General features: G+C 37.2%; 1 protein-coding gene across 10 annotated transcripts in view; it reads right to left on the bottom strand.

Moving 5' to 3' along the window:
• The window catches only part of CCDC30 (coiled-coil domain containing 30), a 129,688-nt gene that overhangs the window by 92,090 nt on the left and 12,877 nt on the right, over positions 1-24,721 (bottom strand). For all 10 annotated transcript variants that reach the window (XR_008294347.1, XR_003420234.2, XM_053212552.1 and 7 more), the window contains 5 exons: positions 23,058-23,251; positions 19,730-19,819; positions 17,767-17,920; positions 8,033-8,104; positions 1,558-1,673 (listed from right to left, as the gene is read on the bottom strand). Coding sequence is in view for 8 of the 10 variants with exons in the window: in XM_053212552.1 (XP_053068527.1) it covers positions 1,558-1,673; positions 8,033-8,104; positions 17,767-17,920; positions 19,730-19,819; positions 23,058-23,251 (626 nt within the window). In the remaining 2 variants the exon portion in view is untranslated. The remainder of the gene's footprint in view (positions 1-1,557; positions 1,674-8,032; positions 8,105-17,766; positions 17,921-19,729; positions 19,820-23,057; positions 23,252-24,721) is intronic.

The following is a 24,721-nucleotide window of genomic DNA, read 5'->3' as shown; positions in this document are numbered from 1 at the left end:
TTCCCCCCAGCCCCTGGCAACCACCATTCTATTTTCTGTCTCTGTGATTTTGCTACTCTAGGTACCTCATATAAAGGGAATCATACACTATTTGTCCTTTTGTGACTAACATTTTAATTAACATAATGTCTTCAAGTTTCATCCCTGTTGTAGCACAGGTCAGAATGCCCTTCAGGCTGAGTAATATTCCATTTTGTTTATCTATATATTCCAAATGTATGTGCCACATTTTGTTTATCTATTCATCCATCAAGGGACACTTGCATTGCTTCAACCTTTTGGATGTTGTGGATAACACTGCTGTGACATGAGTGTGCAAATCTGTTCAAGTCCCTGCTTTCAATTCTTTGGGTATATACTCAAAAGCAGAATTGCTCAATCATATGGTAATTCTACATTCACTTTATTTTTTTTAATTTTTTTTATAACATTTATTTATTTTTGAGACAGAGAGAGACAGAGCATGAACGGGGGAGGGTCAGAGAGAGGGAGACACAGAATCTGAAACAGGCTCCAGGCTCTGAGCTGTCAGCACAGAGCCCGACACGGGGCTCAAACTCACAGACCGCGAGATCATGACCTGAGCCGAAGTCGGCCGCTCAACCGACTGAGCCACCCAGGCGCCCCTACATTTACTTTTTAAAGAAAGTACCATGCTGTTTTCTATAGTCACTGCAATACTATTTTTCATTCTCAATAACAATGCACAAGGGCTCCAATTTCTCCATATTACTGTCAACATTTTTTTTTTCTGTTGTTTTGATAACAGCCATCCTCTTGGGTATTTATTCATTCTTGCAACAAAATTACTTGAGCAATTAGTTTATGTGGGCTATTGTGTGAGACACTAGAGATATGACTGTAAAATGAATATAAACTAAAATTGAAGAGACATATATCCAGAACTTACAAGTCCATATTAAAAATCAATAAATACAGGGGTGCCTGGGTGGCTCAGTAGGTTGAGCATCCAACTTCAGCTCAGGTGATGATCTCACAGTTGGTGAGTTTGAGCCCTTCATTGGGCTCTGTGCTGACAGCTCAGAGCCTGGACCCTGTTTCAGATTCTGTGTCTCCCTCTCTCTCTGCCCCTCCCCCACTCACGCTCTGTCTCGGTCTCTCTCAAAAATAAATAAACATTAAAAAAACCAAAAATTAAAAAAATCAATACATTACTAAAAAGAAATAATTCAACAATGTGGCACAACTCAAATTTATCCAATATAATAGAATAATAATTTCTATTTGCTAAATTAAGTGTAAACTGATATCTAAATCCTTATTAAAAAGGTCCTAAACTGACATAAGACCAGTAACATACTGTTTAGCACAGGCAGCTAAAATGTATAAAATATAAATACTGATAGGTCATCTAAGTCACAGTATGGCATCTATCTGGGATGCTATAGCCGCCAGTATCAGTCCTCATTAATGACTATATATATATATACACAATCATATATATAGGTAATACATATCTATGTTGCTCTAGCTGCTGATTGTTATTTTATACACATTTAAATAAATTCTAAGAACAAATGACATTCAACAACTTACTACTTCTCCAAGCACTTTTTTTTCTGAGTCAAGTGATCGAACCCGATTTCTTAAAGCCAGAATTTCTTCATCCAGTCTCTGATTACGTTCCTTTGCTTTCTGTAGGTCAACTGAATCTAAAACAGAGAAAAGAACACAGTTTTTTTTGTTTCTCACACCAGACTAATGAGCTGGATATTTTAAACTTTTTTTTTTTATGTTTATTTATTTTTGAGACAGAGAGAGACAGAGCATGAACAGGGGAGGGTCAGAGAGAGAGGGAGACACAGAATCTGAGGCAGGCTCCAGGCTCTGAGCTGTCAGCACAGAGCCCGATGCGGGGCTCAAACTCACGGACCGTGAGATCATGACCTGAGCCGAAGTCGGACGCTTGACCAACTGAGCCACCCAGGCGCCCCGGAGCTGGATGTTTTGAGGACAGGGTTTTTGGCACTAGAGGCTCTTGGAGGAGATGTACTTTTAAAGCAGTGGAGCCTACCTCCTAGAAGTTCAGCAGCAGAGAAAATTATCTTCCTACTTGCTTGTGGTCCTATCTCTCATACATACCACATACACTCCTAGACACTTCTATTCAGCAACGGTAGGGCCCCGCAGACAACAAATGGTGAGCCACGAGCAGCGAATGGACAGATTTTCTAAGCTAAATCAAGTTAATGTATCAAAACCATCTTTCTGCCTGCACCACAGCCCAAAAAAATGGTAGTCCACTCTAAGACCTGCTCTTTCCAGGGCTCATCAATTTCCGTATTATTGCAAACTTGCTATGGGAAACTTTCCTGAATTTGTAGCTGTTTCTTTTTAGCCATTTCCACATATATTTCTCTTATTTTTCTTCTTCTGCTTAAAAGTCTCCTTTGTTGGGACACCTGGGTGGCTCAGTTGGTTAAACGTCTGACTCTTGATTTCAGCTCAGGTCATGATCTCACAGTCTGTGAGTTCGAGCTCCACATAGGGCTCTGGCTCTGTGCTGGTGGTATGGAGCCTGCTTGGGATTCTCTCTCTCTTTCCCTTTCTGCCCCTCCCTTGGCTTGTGCTTCCCCTCTCTCTCTCTCTCTCTCTCTCACACACACACACACACACACAAATACAATAAATAAACTTAAAAAAGAGTCTCCTTTGTTTTCCCTCTTTATCACCTGTTTGTATTAATTATTCCTTGTATTTTTCCTTTCTTCCTTTTTTTTCCCACTTGCTTCCTTTTCCTTTCCCCCTCTTAGCATGTAATTTTTTTAATTTGAAAAGTGCTGAATACACACCAAAAAGAAAAAAAAAATCATTCACAATCCCACCTTGTATATGTGTCAGTGGGTGGGTGCATATATACAGAGACAGAGACATTTGTTTTTTGGCTTGTGCAATTTTTCAAAGATTTAAATGATGCTACACAATTTGTCTGCAACTTTACCATATCGATGTGTGGGTTTTGTTGTTGTTGTTGTTTTGTATCATGGATGTCTTTACAGGACTGTCCTTACAAAGTCATTTGCCATTTCTCATTTGGAACTACTTTTAAATTAGTTTTACTGGTTCTTGGTTTTCATACAAATGGATTCTTAATATACATATTTTGTGTGTGTGAGGCTTCTTTCACTCAATATATATTTTGGGTATGCAGCTGTGTCATATCAGTAATGTATTCCTCTTTACTTTAGTCCATTTTATTCATACATCACTTACTAATCTACTGGTCTCAACGCATCCTCTCATTTTATTCTGCCCAGTGCGTTCATTTCCCCTACTGATGAAGATTCAGGTGTGGTGCCAATGACTTGCTCTCATAAACAATTCTAAAATCATTATCCCTTTTCATCAATCTTTAGGTACTTATGACATTACTTCCAAAAAACAAATCCCCAGAAATTGGACCACTGGATTAGCTGATATGTGCATTTAGGAAATGTAATAGATACTGCCAAAACAAATCTTCAAAAAGATTGTACAAAGTTACATTCTGTACAATGACACTCCCCATTTGTCCACACTGGAGGTTACCAGAGTTTTAGTTTTCATAAATCTTAAAAATGCAGTTGAATTATGGCTTGTTTTAAATGCAATATTGTTTTGCTGATCACAAATGGAATATAGGCTTTTAGTTAAACAAACAAACAAACAAACAAACAAACAATGTTATGTTCAAACTGAATATTCTCATCTAACCCTTATTCACCACCCTCACCCAAAATAATATTAATACTTAGTAAATACTCTTCAAAAGATTCTATATACACGCTCTAACATACAGACAACGGTTTTATTAAAAATATTTAACAACTCTTAAAGCATGGACCTTCACCTGTAAGAATGAGCTCAGGAGGAAAATTCTAGAGAACTGCCAAGTATTATTCCTTTAGCGGCTGGGAAGACAGGGGCTGGAAGGAGCTGGGATAGTGGGGTAGGTGGTAGACAGTTGAAACACTCAGTGCAGCAGGTATTTACAACTTACGCAAAATTATTCCGGTGTCTTCACTACTCTACTGCCCCACATTAATGTGTACCACTTCATCAAAGTCCTGTGGGCACACACACACATACACCCAGACCCCCAAAATAAAAGCCAAAATAACACTGTCCCGCATATAGTACTGTATAACTTGCTTTTTTCACCTGATAACGTATCACGGACATCTATTTGTGTCATGCACATACATCTATGTCATTCTTATTAATAGATGCACAGCCACTTATTTGGCCAATTCATTGTGGAGAAACACAACTACTCCCAAAGTTACTTCTTACTCTCCATACTTTCACAAGTTCTTCTGTAGTCATCAGGGATACTGTGATATTTCCGCCTGGTTTTTGTTATCAGGGTAATGCTGCCCATATGGAAAGTATTCTGTCTTCTTCAATTTTCTGGAAGAATTTATGTAAAATTGGTATTATTTATTCTTTAAAAGTTTTTTAGAATTCACTAGTGAAGATATCTGAACTCAGAGTTTTCTTCATGAGGAAGATTTTTTTTTTCAATATATGAAATTTATTGCCAAATTGGATCCCATACAACACCCAGTGCTCATCCCAAAAGGTGCCCTCCTCAATACCCATCACCCACCCTCCCACCCCCCATCAATCCTCAGTTTGTTCTCAGTTTTTAAGAGTCTCTTATGCTTTGGCTCTCTCCCACTCTAACCTCTTTTTTTTTTTTTCCTTCCCCTCCCCCATGGGTTTCTGATAAGTTTCTCAGGATCCACATAAGAGTGAAACCATATGGTATCTGTCTTTCTCTGTATGGCTTATTTCACTTAGCATCACACTCTCCAGTTCCATCCATGTTGCTACACAGGGCCATATTTCGTTCTTTCTTATTGCCACGTAGTACTCCATTGTGTATATAAACCACAATTTCTTTATCCATTCATCAGTTGATGGACATTTAGGCTCTTTCCACAATTTGGCTATTGTTGAGAGTGCTGCTATAAACATTGGGGTACAAGTGCCCCTATGCATCAGTACTCCTGTATCCCTTGGTAAATTCCTAGCAGTGCTATTGCTGGGTCATAGGGTAGGTCTATTTTTAATTTTCTGAGGAACCTCCACACTGTTTTCCAGAGTGGCTGCACCAATTTGCATTCCCACCAACAGTGCAAGAGGGTTTCCGTTTCTCCATATCCTCTCCAGCATCTATAGTCTCCTGATTTGTTCATTTTGGCGACTCTGACTGGCGTGAGGTGATATCTGAGTGTGGTTTTGATTTGTATTTCCCTGATGAGGAGCGACGTTGAGCATCTTTTCATGTGCCTGTTGGCCATCCGGATGTCTTCTTTAGAGAAGTGTCTATTCATGTTTTCTGCCCATTTCTTCACTGGGTTATTTGTTTTTTGGGTGTGGAGTTTGGTGAGCTCTTTATAGATTTTGGATACTAGCCCTTTGTCCGATATGTCATTTGCAAATATCTTTTCCCATTCCGTTGGTTGCCTTTTAGTTTTGTTGGTTGTTCCCTTTGCTGTGCAGAAGCTTTTTATCTTCATAAGGTCCTAGTAATTCATTTTTGCTTTTAATTCCCTTGCCTTTGGGGATGTGTCGAGTAAGAGATTGCTACGGCTGAGGTCAGAGAGGTCTTTTCCTGCTTTCTCCTCTAGGGTTTTGATGGTTTCCTGTCTCACATTCAGGTCCTTTATCCATTTGAGTTTATTTTTGTGGATGGTGTGAGAAAGTGGTCTAGTTTCAACCTTCTGCATGTTGCTGTCCAGTTCTCCCAGCACCATTTGTTAAAGAGTCTTTTTTCCATTGGATGTTCTTTCCTGCTTTGTCAAAGATTAGTTGGCCATACGTTTGTGGGTTTAGTTCTGGGGTTTCTATTCTATTCCATTGGTCTATGTATCTGTTTTTGTGCCAATACCATGCTGTCTTGATGATGACAGCTTTGTAGTAGAGGCTAAGGTCTGGGATTGTGATGCCTCCTGCTTTGGTCTTCTTCTTCAAAATTACTTTGGCTATTCGGGGCCTTTTGTGGTTCCATATGAATTTTAGGATTGCTTGTTCTAGTTTCAAGAAGAATGCTGGTGCAATTTTGATTGGGATTGCATTGAATGTGTAGATAGCTTTGGGTAGTATTGACATTTTGACAATATTTATTCTTCCAATCCATGAGCAGGGAATGTCTTTCCATTTCTTTATATCTTCTTCAATTACCTTCATAAGCTTTCTATAGTTTTCAGCATACAGATCCTTTACATCTTTGGTTAGATTTATTCCTAGGTATTTTATGCTTCTTGGTGCAATTGTGATATTTGGGGATTTTTTAAACATACTTCTGTTATTGTTTTTCGGTTTAATTCTATTATGGTCAGAGAACATAATTTGTGATTTCAGTTCTTCCACAGAAATGTATTTTATGGCTCAGTATGGTCTCTCCTTGTGAACATTCCATGTATACTTGAAAAGAATGTGTCATCTGGTGGAGTTTGCTATAATTATCAATTATAGAAATTATCAAAAATTTCCATAATTATCAATTTCTATAATTATCATGTTGGCTGGTAGTGTTCTTAAGTCTTCCATATCTTTACTGATTTTGTTTTATTGTTCTATCAATTACTAAGGAGGCAGTGTTTATAACTGTATCACATACTTTTGAAAAGGAGGGTTAACAACCCTGATCACCAATTACAATGTAAGGGTTCTTTTCTCCTATACATCCAAGCAATTATTGGACACCAGCCAGGCATCCTATAATTCCACTCAATTCTGACACTATCTAGCTGGAGATAACATCAGATTGCACAGGTTAAGGGCTCATTCCCACAAGAATGTTCACCACTTCAGATGCCAATGGCAAGCTCATGTTGTTATGTGTGCTTCTGACTGACTGGTTATAAATCAGAGGTTGCCACGACCCCCATCTTGGTCTGATTACTTTGTTAGAGTGGCTCACAGAATTCAGAGAAACATTTTACTCACTAGATTGCCAGTTTATTATAAAAAGATATAACTCAAGAATAGCCAGATAGAAGAAATGCACAGGGCAAAGTATGAGTAAAGGGGTGAGGAGTTTCCATGTCCTCTCTGTGGACACCACTCTCCCCAAATCTCCATGTGTTCACTGACCAGAAGCTCTCCAGACCCTGTCCTTTGGGGTTTTTATAAAGGCTCCATTCATAGGCATGAGTAATTAAATCCATTGGCCATTGGTGACTAAACTCAGTCTCCAGCCCTGTCCCCTTCCAGCGTTGGTAAACCAGGGGCTTTCCAAGAGTCCTCATTAACAAATTTCCACATGGGAAATTTGCAGGGTTTTAGAAGCTTGGTGTCAGAAACAGGGCCAAAGACTAAATATAAATTTCTTATTATAAATCACAGTGTCACTGGGTAAGCTCAATTTTAGAATTATTTAAAACTGGTAACACGTTTTTAATTATTTTTGTAGTTGCTAACCATTACAACACTCAACTTTTGTTGTATTATTTATAGTTGGTAGCATTTTTACAGTCAAGCCAGGGACAGGTTAACTAATTCACCATGGATTCCAAGCCTATTGGCTTCCCAGTGAACACGTGTGTGTGAAGTATTGTTAAATTCATCATAAGGTGTCTTGATGTCAGGGGCAAAATAGGTATTATTTGTGTTGACCACAGGTTTTGGAGTCAGATACATGAGTATCTGACTAACCCAGATACATGGGTTCTAATACTCACTCTGCATTACTTAATTCATTAATACTTAATGTAGCTATTGGATAACTCACTTAACCTTCCATAACTCAGTTTTTTTTGTGTTTGAAATGGGAATAATAATACTACTTGGAAGGGCTGTGAGGATTAGAGTTCATGCATATAAAGTGCCTGGGAGAATACCTGTTACTTAGTAAGCAGTAAGTGATAGTAGTAGTAATAGTAGAAATAAGTAGTAACAATGGCAATAGTGCTTTATTAGTATTATTATTAAAGATATTATTATATTAAAACATATTTAATACATATTAAATTATTGTTTAATGTATTATTAAACATTATATCTACTAACATGCATGACTCACCATTCTCTTTCAGCTTTATCAAATTTTCTTTCAAGTGTTCTATTTCTAGTTGAGCCTTCTTAAGTGCAGAGTCTAAAGAAAAAAGAAACAAAATATTTCTGTAAGGAGTGAATGGTTAGTGTAATGATCAAATCTGAAGTGTTCTCCTGTTTTGGAACACTCTATTTCTGCTGATTTTCCTTTAAGTTTCTGCATAAATGTCACCTCCAGGAAGCTTTTCCAGACTCCTTTTAGTGTTCCTGCTGCACCTTATTATTATTCCTGATTATCTGATCTGACAATATTTCTGTTTCCCTAACTAGATTCCATGCTGAAGAGTTTGGGACTACTATAAACAACTAGAAAAAAAGCTAAACTTTTTAAGCATGGTATTATCAGCTTTAAAAAAAGAAAATTATACTCAGAAATATTAAAATTAGTTCCTGCAATTAGTAATATTTAGAATTTTACCAGTAGTTGCTAGAAATATCAAAACAACAGAATTTCAGGAAGTATCTTTTGATACTATTCAAGAATTATATGAGGATGGCAGAATGGTATAGGGCAAGAACATGGAGCATTGGAGTCAACCGGATTTGCGTTTTCTAATCCAGGTTTTATCATTTGGCCTCCTGGAGTCTAGTTATCACCAATGGTATGTCTGGTTGGCTTCCTATGCCAGGATGAAGAACCTCCGAGAGGTAAGAGACTAAGGTGAATCTTATGAGATCATTCCTAATCACAAAGTAAGTACATCAGCACAATCGTGCATGTCTCATTATTGATCCCCAAACGCTCAGTTCTTTGGAGTGAATCCTAGTCTAATCTACCAGATTCACCTAAAATTAGATTCTGACCATAACAATACTATTACTGCCACTGCTACTGGCAACAGCAGTTACTAGTGTCAGATGTATTAACATTATAACAAACCTTCAGAGTAGATATTAGCATTCTCATTTTATAGATAAGATAAGGGAGGCTCAGAAGAATTAACCAACTTGCTCAATGTCTCACAACAAACAAATGGTAAATCTGAGATCTGAACTCAGGTCTGTTTGACTGCACTGTGCCAGAGATGTAAGAATTACTCTGTTTTACTAAAACAATGATTTTCCTAAGTGTTCATCTATGGAAAGAGAGGGAGTAGAATGATAGCAGGTGGAAGGATGTTTCAGAGAGAGTGAAGAGCATAAATGAAAGAGAATGGGTAGGAGAGAACATTGAGTGTTCTGGGGACTGTATGTAGTCTGATACTGCTTGGGCCTACAGAGCAAAGGATTAGGGGAAATGTGGGATATGAAGCTGGATAGATACGCAGGAGGCAAACCACAAAAGCCTTAGAGAGCTCAGAATTTACTCTACACAATAAATTTTTTTATGGAAGCTTAAAGTACCGAGGAGGTAATTGAGAGGTTCTGTGAACATTAGATTTAATTTCCACTTAAAAAAAAAAACCTATTTCTACAATAACACATACACCAAATATGTCATATACCAAAGTCAGGTATATCAGAGACCACCAAATGCATGAACTCGTACTGCCAGGTTAGCATCTCCTGTCATGTCCACACAGATATTTGAAAATCATAGCTCTCTCTCAGAGCATTTAAACTAGTAATATTTCTAAAACTGTGTTGGTTTTATGACCAAGTTTCTATGACCTCTCTACTGTTTGACAGTTTTATTTTCTAAATCTACTCCTTTTAGTGGTTGTCCTGGGTATTTTTTTAAGAACTTTTTTTATTAAGGAAAATTTCCAACATATACAAAAGTAGATAGAACAGTTATGGAAACACCTATATCTATCATCCAGCTTTTTAAAAAATCATCCAGCTTTTAACAATTATCAAGCCATGGCCAATCTTGTTTCATTTATATCCATAACTATTATACACTAGTTTTCTAATGCTGTAAAGCAAATCACCACAACTCAGTGACTTAAAATGAGGGTACCTGGGTAGCTCAGTTGGTTGAGTGTCTAACTCTTGATTTTGGCTCATGTCATGATCTCGAGATTCGTGAGAGGCTGAAATCAAGGTATGAGCTGGGTATGAGCTGGGTGTGTTCATCTCTGAGGTATTGGGAAAGAATGCAGTTCCAAGCTCACTCAGGCTGCAGGCTGAATTCAGTCCCATGGTTGTAGGACTGAAGTCCCCATCTCCTTGCTAACTGTTAGCCTGGAAGGTCTATCAGCTTTTAGAAGCAACCAACATTCTTTGCCACGTGGTCTCTTCCATCTTCAAAGTCAGCAAAGGAGAATTTACCTCACATCAAATCCTTCTCACACTTTGAATATCTTCTTCAGGGAAAAGCCTAACCTCTTTTGAGGGCTCGCCTGATCAGGTCAGTCTCACTTAGGATAAACTCTCTTTCTTAAAGCCAATTGATTTGGGACCTTAACTACATCTGCAAAAGCTCTTCATAGCAGCATCTATATTGTAGTTGATTTTTGAATAACTTGGAAAAGGTATGTGTATACCAGGTGAGGCTTGTGGAGACCATCTTAGATTTCTATCTAATACACCTATTTCCACCAGTTCTTCTATTTTTAACAGCTTTATTGAGGTGCAATTTATATACCATAAAATTTGCCTTTTTAAAGTGTACTATTAAATGACTTTTAGTATATTTACATTTGTGGAACCCAACACAATCTGATTTTAGAACATTTCTATCACCCCATTGAGAAACCTCATGCCCATTTAGTTAACCTTAATTCCCACTCTTAGCCCTGGGCAACCATTAATCTACTTTGCCTTTTCTGGACACTTCATATAAATATAATCATACAATATGTGACCTTTTGCATCTAACTTCTTTACTTAGCATTATGGTTTTGAGATTCATCCATGTTGTAGCAAGCGTTAAGTATTTGGTTTTTACAGGCACATTGTCTTCCATTGCATGAGTGTTTGGAGTCCCCTAAATCACTCCCAGGTTCGGTGACTCTTAGGACTTGCCTCACTGGACTAAAGACATACTAATAGTCACAGCTGATACTTACTACAACAAAAGGATACAAAGCAAAATCAGCAAAGATAAAAGGTGCATGGGGCAAAGGCCAGAGGAAATCAGGCTCCAGCTTCCAAGAGTCTTCTCCAGTGGAGTCACACAGGGTGTGGTTAATTTCTCCAGCAACAAACTGATCATACATGTGAAGTATCTTCTATCAGGGGAGTTCATTAGAGATTCAGTGCCCAAGGTTTTTGTTTGGGGCTAGCTAGTCACATATATACCACTTCTGCCCACCAGGTACCAAAATTCCAGATTCTCAGAAGGAAGGCAGGTATTGAGCACTGTGATACTGCAATTTGTGATTAGAAATATAGATTTGACCTTATCTTCAACCCATTTCTGGCACAGAGATCCTAAAACCCTTGGAATTTCCTAAGTGATGAGAGCGATAAAGCCATCTTATGTTAATGAGATGACTTTTGGCCAGCAATTAACAACAGGGGCTGGTTTCCAGGAGAACCAACCATGGGATTAGAGGTCCTATCCTCTGACTTCCAGGGACAGGAGAGGAGCAAGAGATTGAATCAATTACCAATAGCCAATGATTTAATCAACCATGCCTGTAGTGAAACCTCTGTAAAAACCCAGAAGGAGAGGGTTTGGAGAGCTTCTGGGTTGCTGAACACATGGAGGTTTGGGGAGGATGGTGTAGTCAGAGAGGACATGGACGCTCTGCACCCCGTCCCCATACTTTGCCCTATGCATCTCTTCCATCTGGCTATTCCTAAGTTATATCCTTTCATAATAAACCAGTAATCTAGCAAATTAAATATTTCTCTGGGTTCTATGAGCCACTCAAGCAAATTCATCAAACCCAAGGAGGGGGTAATTGGAAATTCCAATCTATAGCCAGTTGGTCAGAAGCACAGGTGATACCCTAGGCTTGCAACTGGCATCTGAAGGAGGGGAGCAGTCTTACAAGACTGAGCCTTAGCCTGTACAATCTGACACTATCTTCAGGTAGACAGCATCAGAATTAAAGGTAAATAGTGTCAGAATTAAGTTGAAATGTAGGACACCCAAATGATGTCCAAGAATTGCTTGGTGGTGTGAGAGAAACACCCCTCTCCCACCTTGAAATTGTATCCTGGGACCCTATATAAGTATAAACCACACTGTTTGCACAAACAGTTTAGGCACAGTGAGCCCCTATTATCAGTTAGGGAATGGTGGGAACACTCCCAAAATCCAAGTTCCCAGATGCTAGTCAAGGGCTGACCTCACAAGCATGCCTTTCTAAGGATAGCAGCGTCAGGTCTCTGTTAACTATTTCCTACACAGAATTACTGCATCACATTTTGTTTATCCATTCATCCAATGAGAGACATTTGGATCACTTCTACCTTTTGGCTGTTGTAAATAGTGCTCTGAACATTCGCACGCACATTTCTCTTGGGTAGATACCTCAGAGTTAAATTGATGGGCTACATGATAATTCTACATCTAACATCTTGAGAAACTGTCAAATTATTTTCCAGTGTCTGCACCATTTTACATTCCCGTCAGTAATATATGAAGGTTCTAATCTTTCCACATCCTTACCAACACTTGTCATGCTTTGTTTTGTTTTTTTGTTTGTTTGTTTTTGGTTTTTTATAGCCATTCTAGTGTGTGTGTACTGGTATCTCATTGTGGTTTTAATTTGCACTTCCCTCGTGACTAATGATATTGAGCATCATTTCCTATATCTTCTCCAGAGAAATGTCTACCCAAATATTTTGCTCATTTTTAAATCAAGCTTTCTTTTACTATTATCAGAATTCTTTACATATTCTAAATATAAGTCCTGTATCAAACATGATTTGCAAACATTTTCTTCTAGTCTGTGAGTTGTCTTTTTCACTTTCTTGATGTTGGTTGTTGTTGTTTTTTTTTTTTTTTGATATTCCAAGTGGTAATTTTTATTTCATTTCTCAATAGTTCTTTTTTTAAAAGATTTTAAGTAATCTACACCCGACATGGGGCTCGAACCCACAACCCCAAGATCAAAAATCACGTTTCCCTCGACTGAATCAGCCAGGCACCCCTCAATAGTTTCTTGATAGCATATAGAAATACAATTGTTTTCCTTTTATGATTTAATGAGTCACGTAATTATTCATCTATCTGTAAATATTAGATTCATGACAATAATATCATTATTTATTTGTGTCACTATTAATATAAAACAAATCCAAAAAACTGATGAATAGAAATATTCACATCTGATTGGGACATTCAGATGTTGTTTTGTTTTGTTTTGTTTTGTTTTTTTAAAGATTTTATTTCTTAAGGGGTTCCTGGGTGGCTCAGTTGGTTAAGTGTCTGACTCTTGATTTTGGGTAAGGTCCTGATCTCGTGGTTTGTGAGTTGGAGCCCTGTGTTGGGCTCCACGCTGAACACAGAGCCTGCTTGGGATTCTCTCTCACATTTTCTGTCCCTCCCATGCTCATGCTCTCTTTCTCTCTTTCTCAAAATAAATAAATAAAACTTTTAAAAAATTAAAAAATATATTTTATTCCTTAAGTAATCTCTATACCCAACATGGGACCTGAACTCACAACCCCAAGATCAAGAGTCACATGCTCTACTGACTGAGCCAGCCAAGTGTCCCAGGATGTTGCATTTTGAAGTATAGAAGTTTCAATTTGGGGGATACCTGGGTGGCTCAGTCAGTTAAGTGTCTGACTCTTGATTTTGGCTCAGATCATGATCTCACAGTTCATGGGATCAAGCCCCGCATTGGGCCCTGTGTTGACAGAGTAGAGCATGCTTAGGATTCTCTCTAAAAATAAATAAATAACTTAATTTGTAAAAAGTTTCAAATTTTGACTGAGTCCAATTTATTAGTTTTTCTCTCACCACTTTTGCTTTTGGTGCTCTACTAAAATATCATTGCCTAATCCAAGATCATGAAGAGTTACTATGTTTTCTTCTAAGAGTTTTACAGTTTTAACTCTTATATTTAGCTTTGTGATCCATTTTGAGTTATTTTTTTTGTGTGTGTGGGTGTGGTACAGGGGTCTTTATAAAAGCAAATCCCAGACATATTGTTCAACCATAATATTTCACTATATATCTCTAAAAGAAGTCTTTTTAAACATTCAATACACATGTGGTTAAGAAAATTTAGCAATTCCTTACATACCCAGTAAATATCCACATTTCCAATTTTTTTTCACAAATGTTAAAAATTTGTTTCAATCAGTATCGAGTAAAGTCCACACATTATAACTGGTTAATAATTCCCTTAAATGAAAAAAAATTCATCTTTTTCATGTAATTTATTTATTGAAGAATACTATAAATATTTGACATTAATTCTTTTTTTATTCTTTTTTTTTTTAATGCTTATTTATTTTTGAAAGAGAGCTAAAGAGTCGAGAAGGGGAGGGGTAGAGAGATGGAAACACAGAATCCGAAGTGGGCTCCAGGCTCCGAGCTGTCAGCAGAGCCCAGAGCCTGACATGGGGCTCGAACTCACAAACCATGAGATCATGACCTGAGCTGAAGTCGGACACTTAACCGACTGAGACACCCAGGTGACCCTCTTTTTTTATTCTTGAAGAATATCTTTGTTATTGTCCAAAATTTTTCATTCCCATCCAAGGTTTTGGATGTGATATAGACAGAGGTAGAGACTAAGCTAAAATAGAGTCCTTCATTTAAGGGTCAATTTGGGGGCACCTGGGTGGCTCAGTCAGTTAAGCATCTTCTGACTTCAGGTCATGATCTCATGACTCATGAGTTCAAGCCCCTTTTCAGGCTCTGTGCTGACAGCTCAGAGCCAGGAGCCTGCTTCAGATTCTGTGCCTCCCTCTCTCTCTGACCCTCCCCAACTCACACTCTGTCTCTGTCTCTCTCTCAAAACTAAATAAACTTTAAAAAAAAATTTTTTTTTTGAAGAGTCAGTTTGGGGACACCTGGGTGGCTCAGTTTTAAGCATCTGACTTTGGGTGAACATAAGCCCCACTTCAGGTAAAACTGGAGCCCTGAATCAGGTGAGCCCCACTTCTCTCTGTCTCCCTCTCTCTGTCCCTTGCTCACTTGAGCCCTCTCTCTCTCAAAACAAACAAACAAACAACAACAACAACAAAAAAGGGTGTTGAAAGTAGACTGATACTTGGTAAACACTGTTGTATAACACATTTACCTAGGAATACATTCTGACTTGTAAACTGATGACTCAAGAAGTTATATCTAGGGCACACTTTGGTACTACAGATATTTTATTTTAATTTTTTTGATACTACATATGTTTTTAAACTTTTATTTTTACATTTATTTATTTTTGAGGCACAGAGAGACACAGCACGAGTGGGGAGGGGCAGAGAGAGGAGACAGAATCCGAAACAGGCTCCAGGCTCTGAGCTGTCAGCACAGAGCCCGATGCGGGGCTCGAATTCACAAACCATGAGATCATGACCTGAGACGAAGTCGGATGCTCAGCTGACTGAGCCACCCAGGTGCCCCATGATACTACATATGTTTTTAAAGGACTTGCTAATTCAGCTTCCCAACAGCCCCCCCAGTATACTTACTGTGGTGACAACTTTCAGTTAATAGTTTAGGATCTACCAGACCAACCAACTGCTGATGGAACAGAGTGCCATGTGATTGATTGAGTTCTGTTGTGTCCAAATGTGACTAAAAGGAATGGGTGTCCTGCTTTTCCTTTTTCCTTCTGTATTGCAAGCAGCAAAGACTGCTTCTCATCATACTCACATAGCCGAATTTCTTTTCAAAATTTTTTTAAAATTGGGTTTCTAACTTGCATCCAGTAAAATTCACCCTTATTGGTGTACGGTTCGGTAAATTTTAACAAATATGTATAATGGTGTATATACCCTATTAGGATATAGAAAAATTCCATATTCCAAAAATTTCATTTGTGTTCATTATTTAAAACACATACTTAACAAAATCTCAACCCTCCTGATATTGTTTTTAAACCCATGATCAGTTTGGCGGAATAATTACTGTTTTATACATTTAACGCTTTAAAGATATGATCCTAAAGAAACCTATATGCTGCATTTGAAAATCAGCCTAATTTCATAATCATTGTAAATTATAATATAGAAAGGGGGTAGTTTTAAAAGTTTAAACTTTATACTAAAATAAATTATTGATAAAGCAAAGATTGAAATATAAACAATGAAACCATAAAAGCACAATAAAACACCATAGAGATGAACATTTCAGTAATCTTATAGTGATATAGAAAAGGCTTTATGAGTGAAAACCTAGAAGCCATACAAAATAACTGTGTTAAACCTGACTTGATAAATATTAGCATTTCGATATAGCAAAAACTCCAACGTAACATTTAGAACCAATAAAAGGCTCATATCCAGAATACATAAAGAATTAACCAAAACATTTTTTATTAAGTAATCTCAACACTCAGCATGGGGCTTGGACTCATGACCCTGAGATCAAGAGTTGCATGCTCCACCAACTGGCTGACCCAGCCGACAGTCCCAAGGATATATAAAGAACTTTTACAAATTAGGGGCGCCTGGGTGGCTCAGTCGGTGGAGCATCCAACTCTTGATTTCGGCTCAGGTCACAATCTCACAGTTTCTGAGACAGAGCCCTCGTTGGGCTCTGCACAGACAGCACAGAGCCTGCTTGGCATTCTCTCTCTCCCTCTCTCTGCTCCTCCCCTGCTCAATCTCTCTCTCCCTTTCTCTCTCTTTTTCTCCCTCTCTCTATCCCTCCCCCACTTGCACTCTCTCTTTCAAAAATAAGCAAACTTAAAAAAAAGAAAAAAATGAAATTTTACAAATTAATAAAAGATACCACCCAATAGAAAAATATACATGAGACTTGAGCAGGTACTTCACAAAATAGTATATTCAAATGAGCAACAACAACAATAACAACAAATTTTGAGAGGGTTTTCAACTTCATTAGCCATTTGCGAAATGCAAATTAAAGCCATAACTAAGTACCACTACCCACTCACCAGAAAAGGCAAAGTTAGTAAGATAGACAATATCAAGTACTCACAAAGTCTCACATACAAGTGAGGAGAGCTTAAATTAATACAACTATTTGGAAGACAGTATGGCAGCTATCTACCAAAGTAGAATCTACACATAACCCTTTGATCCAATAATTAGGTATATCACAGAAATGTGTCGGTAAGTCCAAGAATATTCATAGCAGCACTATTCATAATAGGCCACAGGTGGAAGCAATGTAAATATCCATCAACAGTAGAATGGCTAGATAAAGTAAACTGTAGTATATTTATTCAGTGGAATATTACACAACCAGCATAAGTGAATAAACTACGGCTACATGCAATGACATGAAGGAATCTCACAAACATAAGATTGAACAAGAGAAACAAACCCAATTTAAGAATGCATATTGCCTGCAATCAAAACTCAGAAATAATGCTAAAAGTTACTTCTGAGTAAGATGTAGACCTAGAAGGAAGAAACAAAGGGGTTTTCTGGGAATTTGTTGCACAGCATGGTGTAAACTTGGGACTTAAGCATTTTGGTAGGTAGGTTATGCTTATGCTTCAGTAAAACATTTCTGGACACTGGAGAAAAAGAAGCTGTTTATCAAACTGAGATTTTTTTCCCTCAATGTACTCAAATTCTATCCTGAGAAAATGTCAATTTAATATATATAATATATAATATTATATACAATATAATACATAATATAATATATAATGTATCATATATAATATATAATTAAAACATGGTCAGAAATGTTCCTCTGTAACCACAACTTACCTAATTTACTCTGTTCTTTCTCCTTCCCTTGTAGCTCATCAGTGAGCCTTCGGATTTCTTCTTGGGCCATCCTTAACCTCTCTGCTACTTGTTCTGCATTTCTCTCTAGGCAGTTTTGTGATGGTTTATCTTTTTCCAGGTCTTCATTATGGGACTGAAATAAAACTATTTTTAGTCATAAAACAAAAATTAAATGTACTCTTTTAACACTGTACTATTTCCTACAAGCGTTTGAAAGCTAATAAAGGAAAGTAGCAAACAATATTTCATTTATATGTATTTCTTTTATTAAGTTAAACCATATAAAGTTGGTGATATTTAGTCTTTTTCCACTATAAACGTACAACTTCATATAGTTCAACCTAATCTAAGAGATTATTATTTAAATTATATAATTTATACATATAATTATATTAAATTAAATATATAATTTAAATTATTGAATTATAAAAAATAGAAACTTTATCATAAAAGTGAGTATCATCTGGAAAAAAGAGAGAAAGTCACCCTCATGTATACAGTCCATTAAATACAGTTTATAAAATTCATTCACATAACGTATTTCATTTAATTTCCAAATATGCACACACTCAAATCATGTTTACAGCTCCAGCTCCTTTTTTGCAATTGTTTTCAAAGCATTTAAAAGCTAAGAAATTCAGTCTCAATTATACCTTGCTCTTTATTTTTAAGTTTATTTTTATTTATCTTGAGAGAGAAACAGAGAGCAAGCAGGGGAAAGGCAGAGAGAGAGGGAGACAGAATCCCAGGTAGGCTCTATGCTGTCAGCACAGAGCATGATACAAGGCTTGAACTCACAAACCATGAGATCATGACCTGAGCCAAAATCAAGAGTTGGATGCTTAACCAACTGAGCCACCCAGGTGCCCCTGTAATTATTTTCAAAGCATTTTAAGAGCTAAGAAATTCAGTCTCAATTATACCTTGCTTTTGATCCCCACATATGTATTAATTTATATAGTCATTATACAAATTTTTCTAAAAGATAAGAAGACAACCAAAATATCATATACATAACAAAACTACTAGTGTATCGGTATATATCCTTGCAATATTTTTTATTTGTAGACATTTTTTACATAGCCATAATCCCAATCTATGTACATGTTTCTGTCTGGCTTTTTCATTTAACATTGCATGAGAAACATTTTCCCACATAACAGCGCCGATTTTGTAACAATAATTTTTAAAGTCTATATAATGTTCCAGAGTGGGTGCAACATGATTTATATAATCACTTAAGCATTTGGTAGTTTCCAAATTTTGCTATTTAAAACAACACTATGAGGGGTGCCTGAGTGGCTCAGTTGGTTGAGTGACAGACTCTTGATTTCAGCTGGGGTCATGATCTCAGGGTTGCACTGAGTGCAGAACCTGCTTAAGATTCTCTCTCTCCTTCCCGCTTGTGCACGTGCATGTGCACACGCTCTCTTTCTCTCTCTCTCTCTCTCTCAAAAAAAAAAAAAAAAATCAAAAAACAAAACAAAACAACCTGCTATGATATACAGTTTCATCCATATATATTTATCTTGGGTTACTTCCTGTGGTTAAATTCCCAGCAAATACTTTATTCACTGGATTTAGTGCTTAGTAACATTTCCTCAGATCAAAAAATTTAATTCTATGAAGAGAATTGATTCTACTTAAAACAATGTGCTATATATTAAAAGACTACCCACAAAAAGGGCTCCAAACATATTTGGGAAGAAGTATGTATTATCCCAAAGTGATTTTTCAAGGGATATAACACACGCTGTTTAAATTTTGATACATTCAATAAAAATCAGTATTAACTTCTTTCTTCTCAAATTTTTGTGATGTGTTTATAATACTTTTATGCACAATTTTATAATTTTCACAGCAAGAATCTATACATTTTAATATATTCAAACAAAATAGTTGGTAAAAGCTACTATTATTAAGTAAAGGATTGTTTTTTTACCTCTCTCACATTTTTTTTAGACTGCTGCACATGTTCCTGATGTTTCTCCTGTTCTCTCCGCAGAGGCTGGTGGTTTTGTTCAAAGTTCTCCTAAATAAATAACAAGAGATAAATGAAATTTACATCAATCGGTCTTCCTAAATAATGTCATTTAAATTTTTTTTTAAAAGCAAAATATAGGAGCACAGTCCAATCCATTTTGTGAGGCTAGATCATGCATTCTCAATGAGACAATATCATCCCCAAGGGAGTGAAAATTGACTCTGAGGGGGCGAAAAAAATCTTACTCTTCTTATTACAAAGCAAGATATACCTACAGTATATAAATAGAACTCCACAGTATATAAATAGAACTCTATCAGTAGTATTAAAATTTCATGGGAGAGAGATTAGGAAAAATTATCTAAATATTCTCATGATAGAGGAAATAACGAAAAATGGTTGGCTAACACTGGCTAGACAAACCTTGAGATTAAAACCCAACAAAAATAACATGAGAAAGAAAAATCACAGGGCAATCATCTTACTCATAAACATAGATGTAAAAATCTTAAACAAAATTTTATCAAATCTAAGCTAGTAATATCTAGAAAGGATAATATATAATGAACAAGCTGGATTTGCCCCAGGAATGCAAAATAGGTTGAACATTAGGAAAATAAATCAACAAAATTCTCACATTAACAGATTAAAGTTCTAAATTATTTCATCATCTCAGTGGCTATAAAAAATATTTAAAATACTTACCACTGGTTTCTAATAAAAACTCTTAGCAAACTAGGAATAAGAGTATAAATAATAAATAAACAGTACCATTTGAAACAAAACCTTCAGCAAACATCATACTTAATAGTGAATCATTGAATACTTTCTCTGATATCAATAACAAGACAATAATACCAGATAATACCAGTGATAAGATGAATTTCAAGATAATACTAGAGAGCCTAGCCAGTATAAGGCAAGAAAAAGAATTAAAAGGAATAAGGACTGAAAAGGAAGAAACAGAAGTATTCTTCTTAGGTAATATGATTGTACAGGTAGAAAATACTTTAGATCTTTAAATTACTTACTAAATTGAACGAGAGGGGAGCCTGGCTGGCTCAGTCAGTGGAGCATGTGACTCTTGATTGTGGGGTTGTGAGTTTAAGCCCCACATTGGGTGTGAAGCCTACTTAAAATAAACAAGGGGCACCTGGGTGGCTCAGTCAGTTAAGTGTCCAACTCTTGAATTCAGCTCAGGTCATGATCTCACAGTTCGTGAGTTTGAACCCCATGTTGGGCTCTGTGCTGGTGGCACAGAGCCTGCTTGGGATTCTCTCTTTCCCTCTCTCTCTGCCCCTCCCCTGCTCAGTCTCTCTGTCTCTCTCTCTCTCAAAATAAATAAGTAAATATTTTTAAAAATAAATAGAGAAAAAAATATTTTAGAAATAAATAAATAAGTAAAATGAATGGAAATTTTTAGCAACAATCCTAGGTATAGGCCAATATGTAAAATAATTATACTTCCAAATACCAGCAAAAGATAATTAGAAAATTAAATTCTTTTAAAAAAGATAGCATTTGCTATTAATAGCATCCAAAAATATGAAGTACCTAGGAATACATGTAACAAAGAGTGCAAGATTTTGTAGGGAAAATCATAAAACTTTACTGATATACTTTTAAAAATACATGGAGAGATATTCCATGATCACAGATCACATCAATATTTTAAGATAGTAAATTCCTCTTAAACTGATTTATAGATTCAATACAACCAAAAATCAAAATCTCAGATTTTGTAATAACATGAATCAACTCGTTACTCTTTCCTCTTAAGATTATTTAGTGACTCTCCAGACCTTCTACACCCAAGTCCATTATCTATGCATTCCAAATGTTTCTATGCCTCAGGGCGCTTGGCTGGCTCTGTCAGTGTAGCCTACAACTCTTCATCTTCGGGTTGTGAGTTTGAGCCCCGCATTTGGGTGTAGAAATTACCTAAAAATAAAATCGTTTAAAAAATGATTTTATGCCTCTACTGTGATCCAGGAACATTGCTGGGTGCTAAGTCCAAACTTCAGTTCAGCATATGAATCTCACCATGATGTGGTTCCTGAAAATATCTCCAGCCACATCTCTAAGCATTCACTCACATGAACCAGTATGCATTATACACTGTTTCCCCTGCCAGCAATGCCTTTCCCAGTTGCTTTATGAACACCTATTCAGCTTTCAAAATCCTACTCAACACCTCTTCTGGAAGGCTTTTCTTGTCCCCTAACCCATCACATCTGACTCAGCCCTTCCTCTGAGTTTCCCTAGCCTTCTGTGCCTTTATCATGGGACTTTCCACACTGAACTGTAACCACTGGCTTTTTTTCCTACCTCCATTAGCTTGTAAGTTCCTTGGAAGTCCAAATCATGTCTGACTTGACTTTGTTTCTACATCCACTGGCACAGATCCTGGCACATGGAATGTTCTCAATAAATAAAAACAATAATGCTAATTAATACTCTGGTTTCTTTTCAGATGGCATAAATCTTTTACCTTGTACTACAGATTTTTGTGGAGAAAAAGTCTCCTACAATAATGCTAATAAATGTGTGAGGTACTATTCTAGAGCCTTATATATGTTATTTCATTTTCATGATCACCTTGTGGAATAGTTGAGTGGATCTCAGATTTTATTAATGAGAAAATCAAGGTTCACAAAAGGTAACTTGTGCAAAGTCATACCACAAACAAGTAGCAGGGGAAGTCCACCCCAATCTAAAACCTATATTCTTTTTTTGTTTTAAAGTTTATTTTGAGAGAGAGAGAGCGAGCGAGAGAGAGAGAGCATGTGAGTAGGGGAGGGGCAGAGAGAGAGGCGGGGAGAGAGAGAATCCCACAGTGGGGCTCAGACTCAGGCAGAAGCGTGAGATCATGACCTGAGCCAAAATCAAGAGTCAGGGGCACCTGGGTGGCTCAATTGGTTGGGTGTCCGGCTTTGGCTCGGGTCATGATCTCACAGTCCGTTGAGTTCAAGCCCCACGTCGCACTCTGTGCCGACAGCTCGGAGCCTGAAGCCTGCTTTGGATTCTGTGTCTCCCTCTCTCTCTGCCCCTTCCCCACTCACACTCTGTCTCTCTCTCAAAATAATGTAAAAAACATAAAAAAAAAATTTAAAAAAATCAAGAGTCAGACCCTTTACTGACTGAACCACCCAGGTGCCCTAAAACTTATATTCTTAAGCATTATTAAAACTGGCTTCCTTATAATTTAATGAATGAATGATTGAAAAAACAAATACTAAAAGACTGGCCTGCCTCTTATTCAATTACTTAGTTAATTTCAGAATACCTGGGGATGTTCTTTCAGGAATTTACTGGTCATACACCTTTGTGACTCTGGCTTTGGGCCCCGGGCTTCCAGTTTCTGCAAGAGTGTACTTCTTTCTACCAGTAAGTATGCAATCTGTTCACTGGGGCTGCTCAGAGCTATTTCAGATAAGCCCTCTTGATACAACATTTCTTCAACCTCTTTTATTTGCACTTCTGTTCGGAAGAAATAACAAGTACAAAACTATTAAAAGAAATGCAGGCAAATAATTGCTGTTACATGATGTTAAATGTGTTCTTAATTACACAGCAAATTAATTTTAAAAATCAGTTATACTGTTACTACCACTCTTCTTTCTATCTGTCCAGGGTGTTTGCAAACTTTCAGAAATAATAACAAAAAAAAATGGGAAAAGGTTCTCAAAAATGGTAGATATTCTTACTATTGGATAACTTTAAAATTCGTTGTTGTTTTATTGAGTGCTTACTATGTGGCAGGTATTGTACTAAGCATTTAAGATAAATTTATCTCATCTAATCCTTGCAAAAGCCACTGAGGTAGGAAACATGATTATCTCATTTATGGGACAAGGATGCAGGCACCGACAAGCCAATTAACTTGCGTGACATTACGCAACAAGTCCTACCAAAATTCTTGGTGATTTCAACATTCAGATAGATTATTCTAGTGCCCTGGCTTCTCAGTCTGTTTAGCAACTAACTTCCAAAGAGTCCTCTACGCCATCTCATTCTCTACTCCCATAGTAATTCTATGGGAGTCATTGGCAGCAACTCCCCAGTCGCAATTTCAAACATCCCATTCTCCAATCACCCCTTCCTATGTACTTCTAGTAGCTGGATGTCAACAAGTTTTTGGCCATACTGGTAACTATAATCCACTGACTTGAAACACTGCTCAATGTTCCTTTCCCACTCTTGTTCTCACTTTCTTAACTAGCTTAGATTCATCCAATCAGTTCATTGTTATCATCACTCTCTTGAAACATTCACAACTCCCATGCCCCTCTTTCCTTCCATTATACTTGGTTGACAGAATTCCAGCCTGTTTAAGTCCAACCCTTCAGCCCTACTGCACCTCACTCCAGAAGCTGAATGTTGCTGGAGAAAACTGCACAGCCAGTGCTGATTGTTTCACTCTCACTTCATGTCTACTCGCCTCAAGTGAGTCCTTATTGTCCAGCAATCCTCCCACAATTCCCCAGAATTCTCTCTCATTTTCTTATATTTTCTAGAGCTCTAGACCACTATTTCATTCCTCTCTCTCCTCAAGTCTCCAACAGCTCCTTCCCTGCCCTCACTCTCCGCTGAATACCCTGCTTCTTATTTCACGGAGAAAAAAGGCACACTCCAAAGACAGCTTCCACGATCTTTCAAAGATTCCGAAATCTTTTAAATCTTATAAATCTCCTGTGCAATTTAACAAACTGTCCTTGCTCCTAACTCTCCCCTCATGCACTGGATCCCATTCCCACTTATCTCAAAGACCACATGCTTGCAGCTGACGCCTCTCTTGATTGCCCCATCAAGCTTTCTTCCCAACTTAGCGTTGTAGTTATCTTCAAGACATGCTATCATATCTCCCACTAAAAACAACAATGAAAACAATAAGAAATCTGCCTTCAATCTCATATCCCTCTCCAGCTTCTACACAACTTCCTCACTCTC

This window comes from Acinonyx jubatus, chromosome C1 (assembly GCF_027475565.1).
Source record: "Acinonyx jubatus isolate Ajub_Pintada_27869175 chromosome C1, VMU_Ajub_asm_v1.0, whole genome shotgun sequence".
NCBI classification, from domain to species: Eukaryota; Metazoa; Chordata; class Mammalia; order Carnivora; family Felidae; genus Acinonyx; species Acinonyx jubatus.
This window is presented reverse-complemented; position numbering and strand designations above follow the sequence as displayed.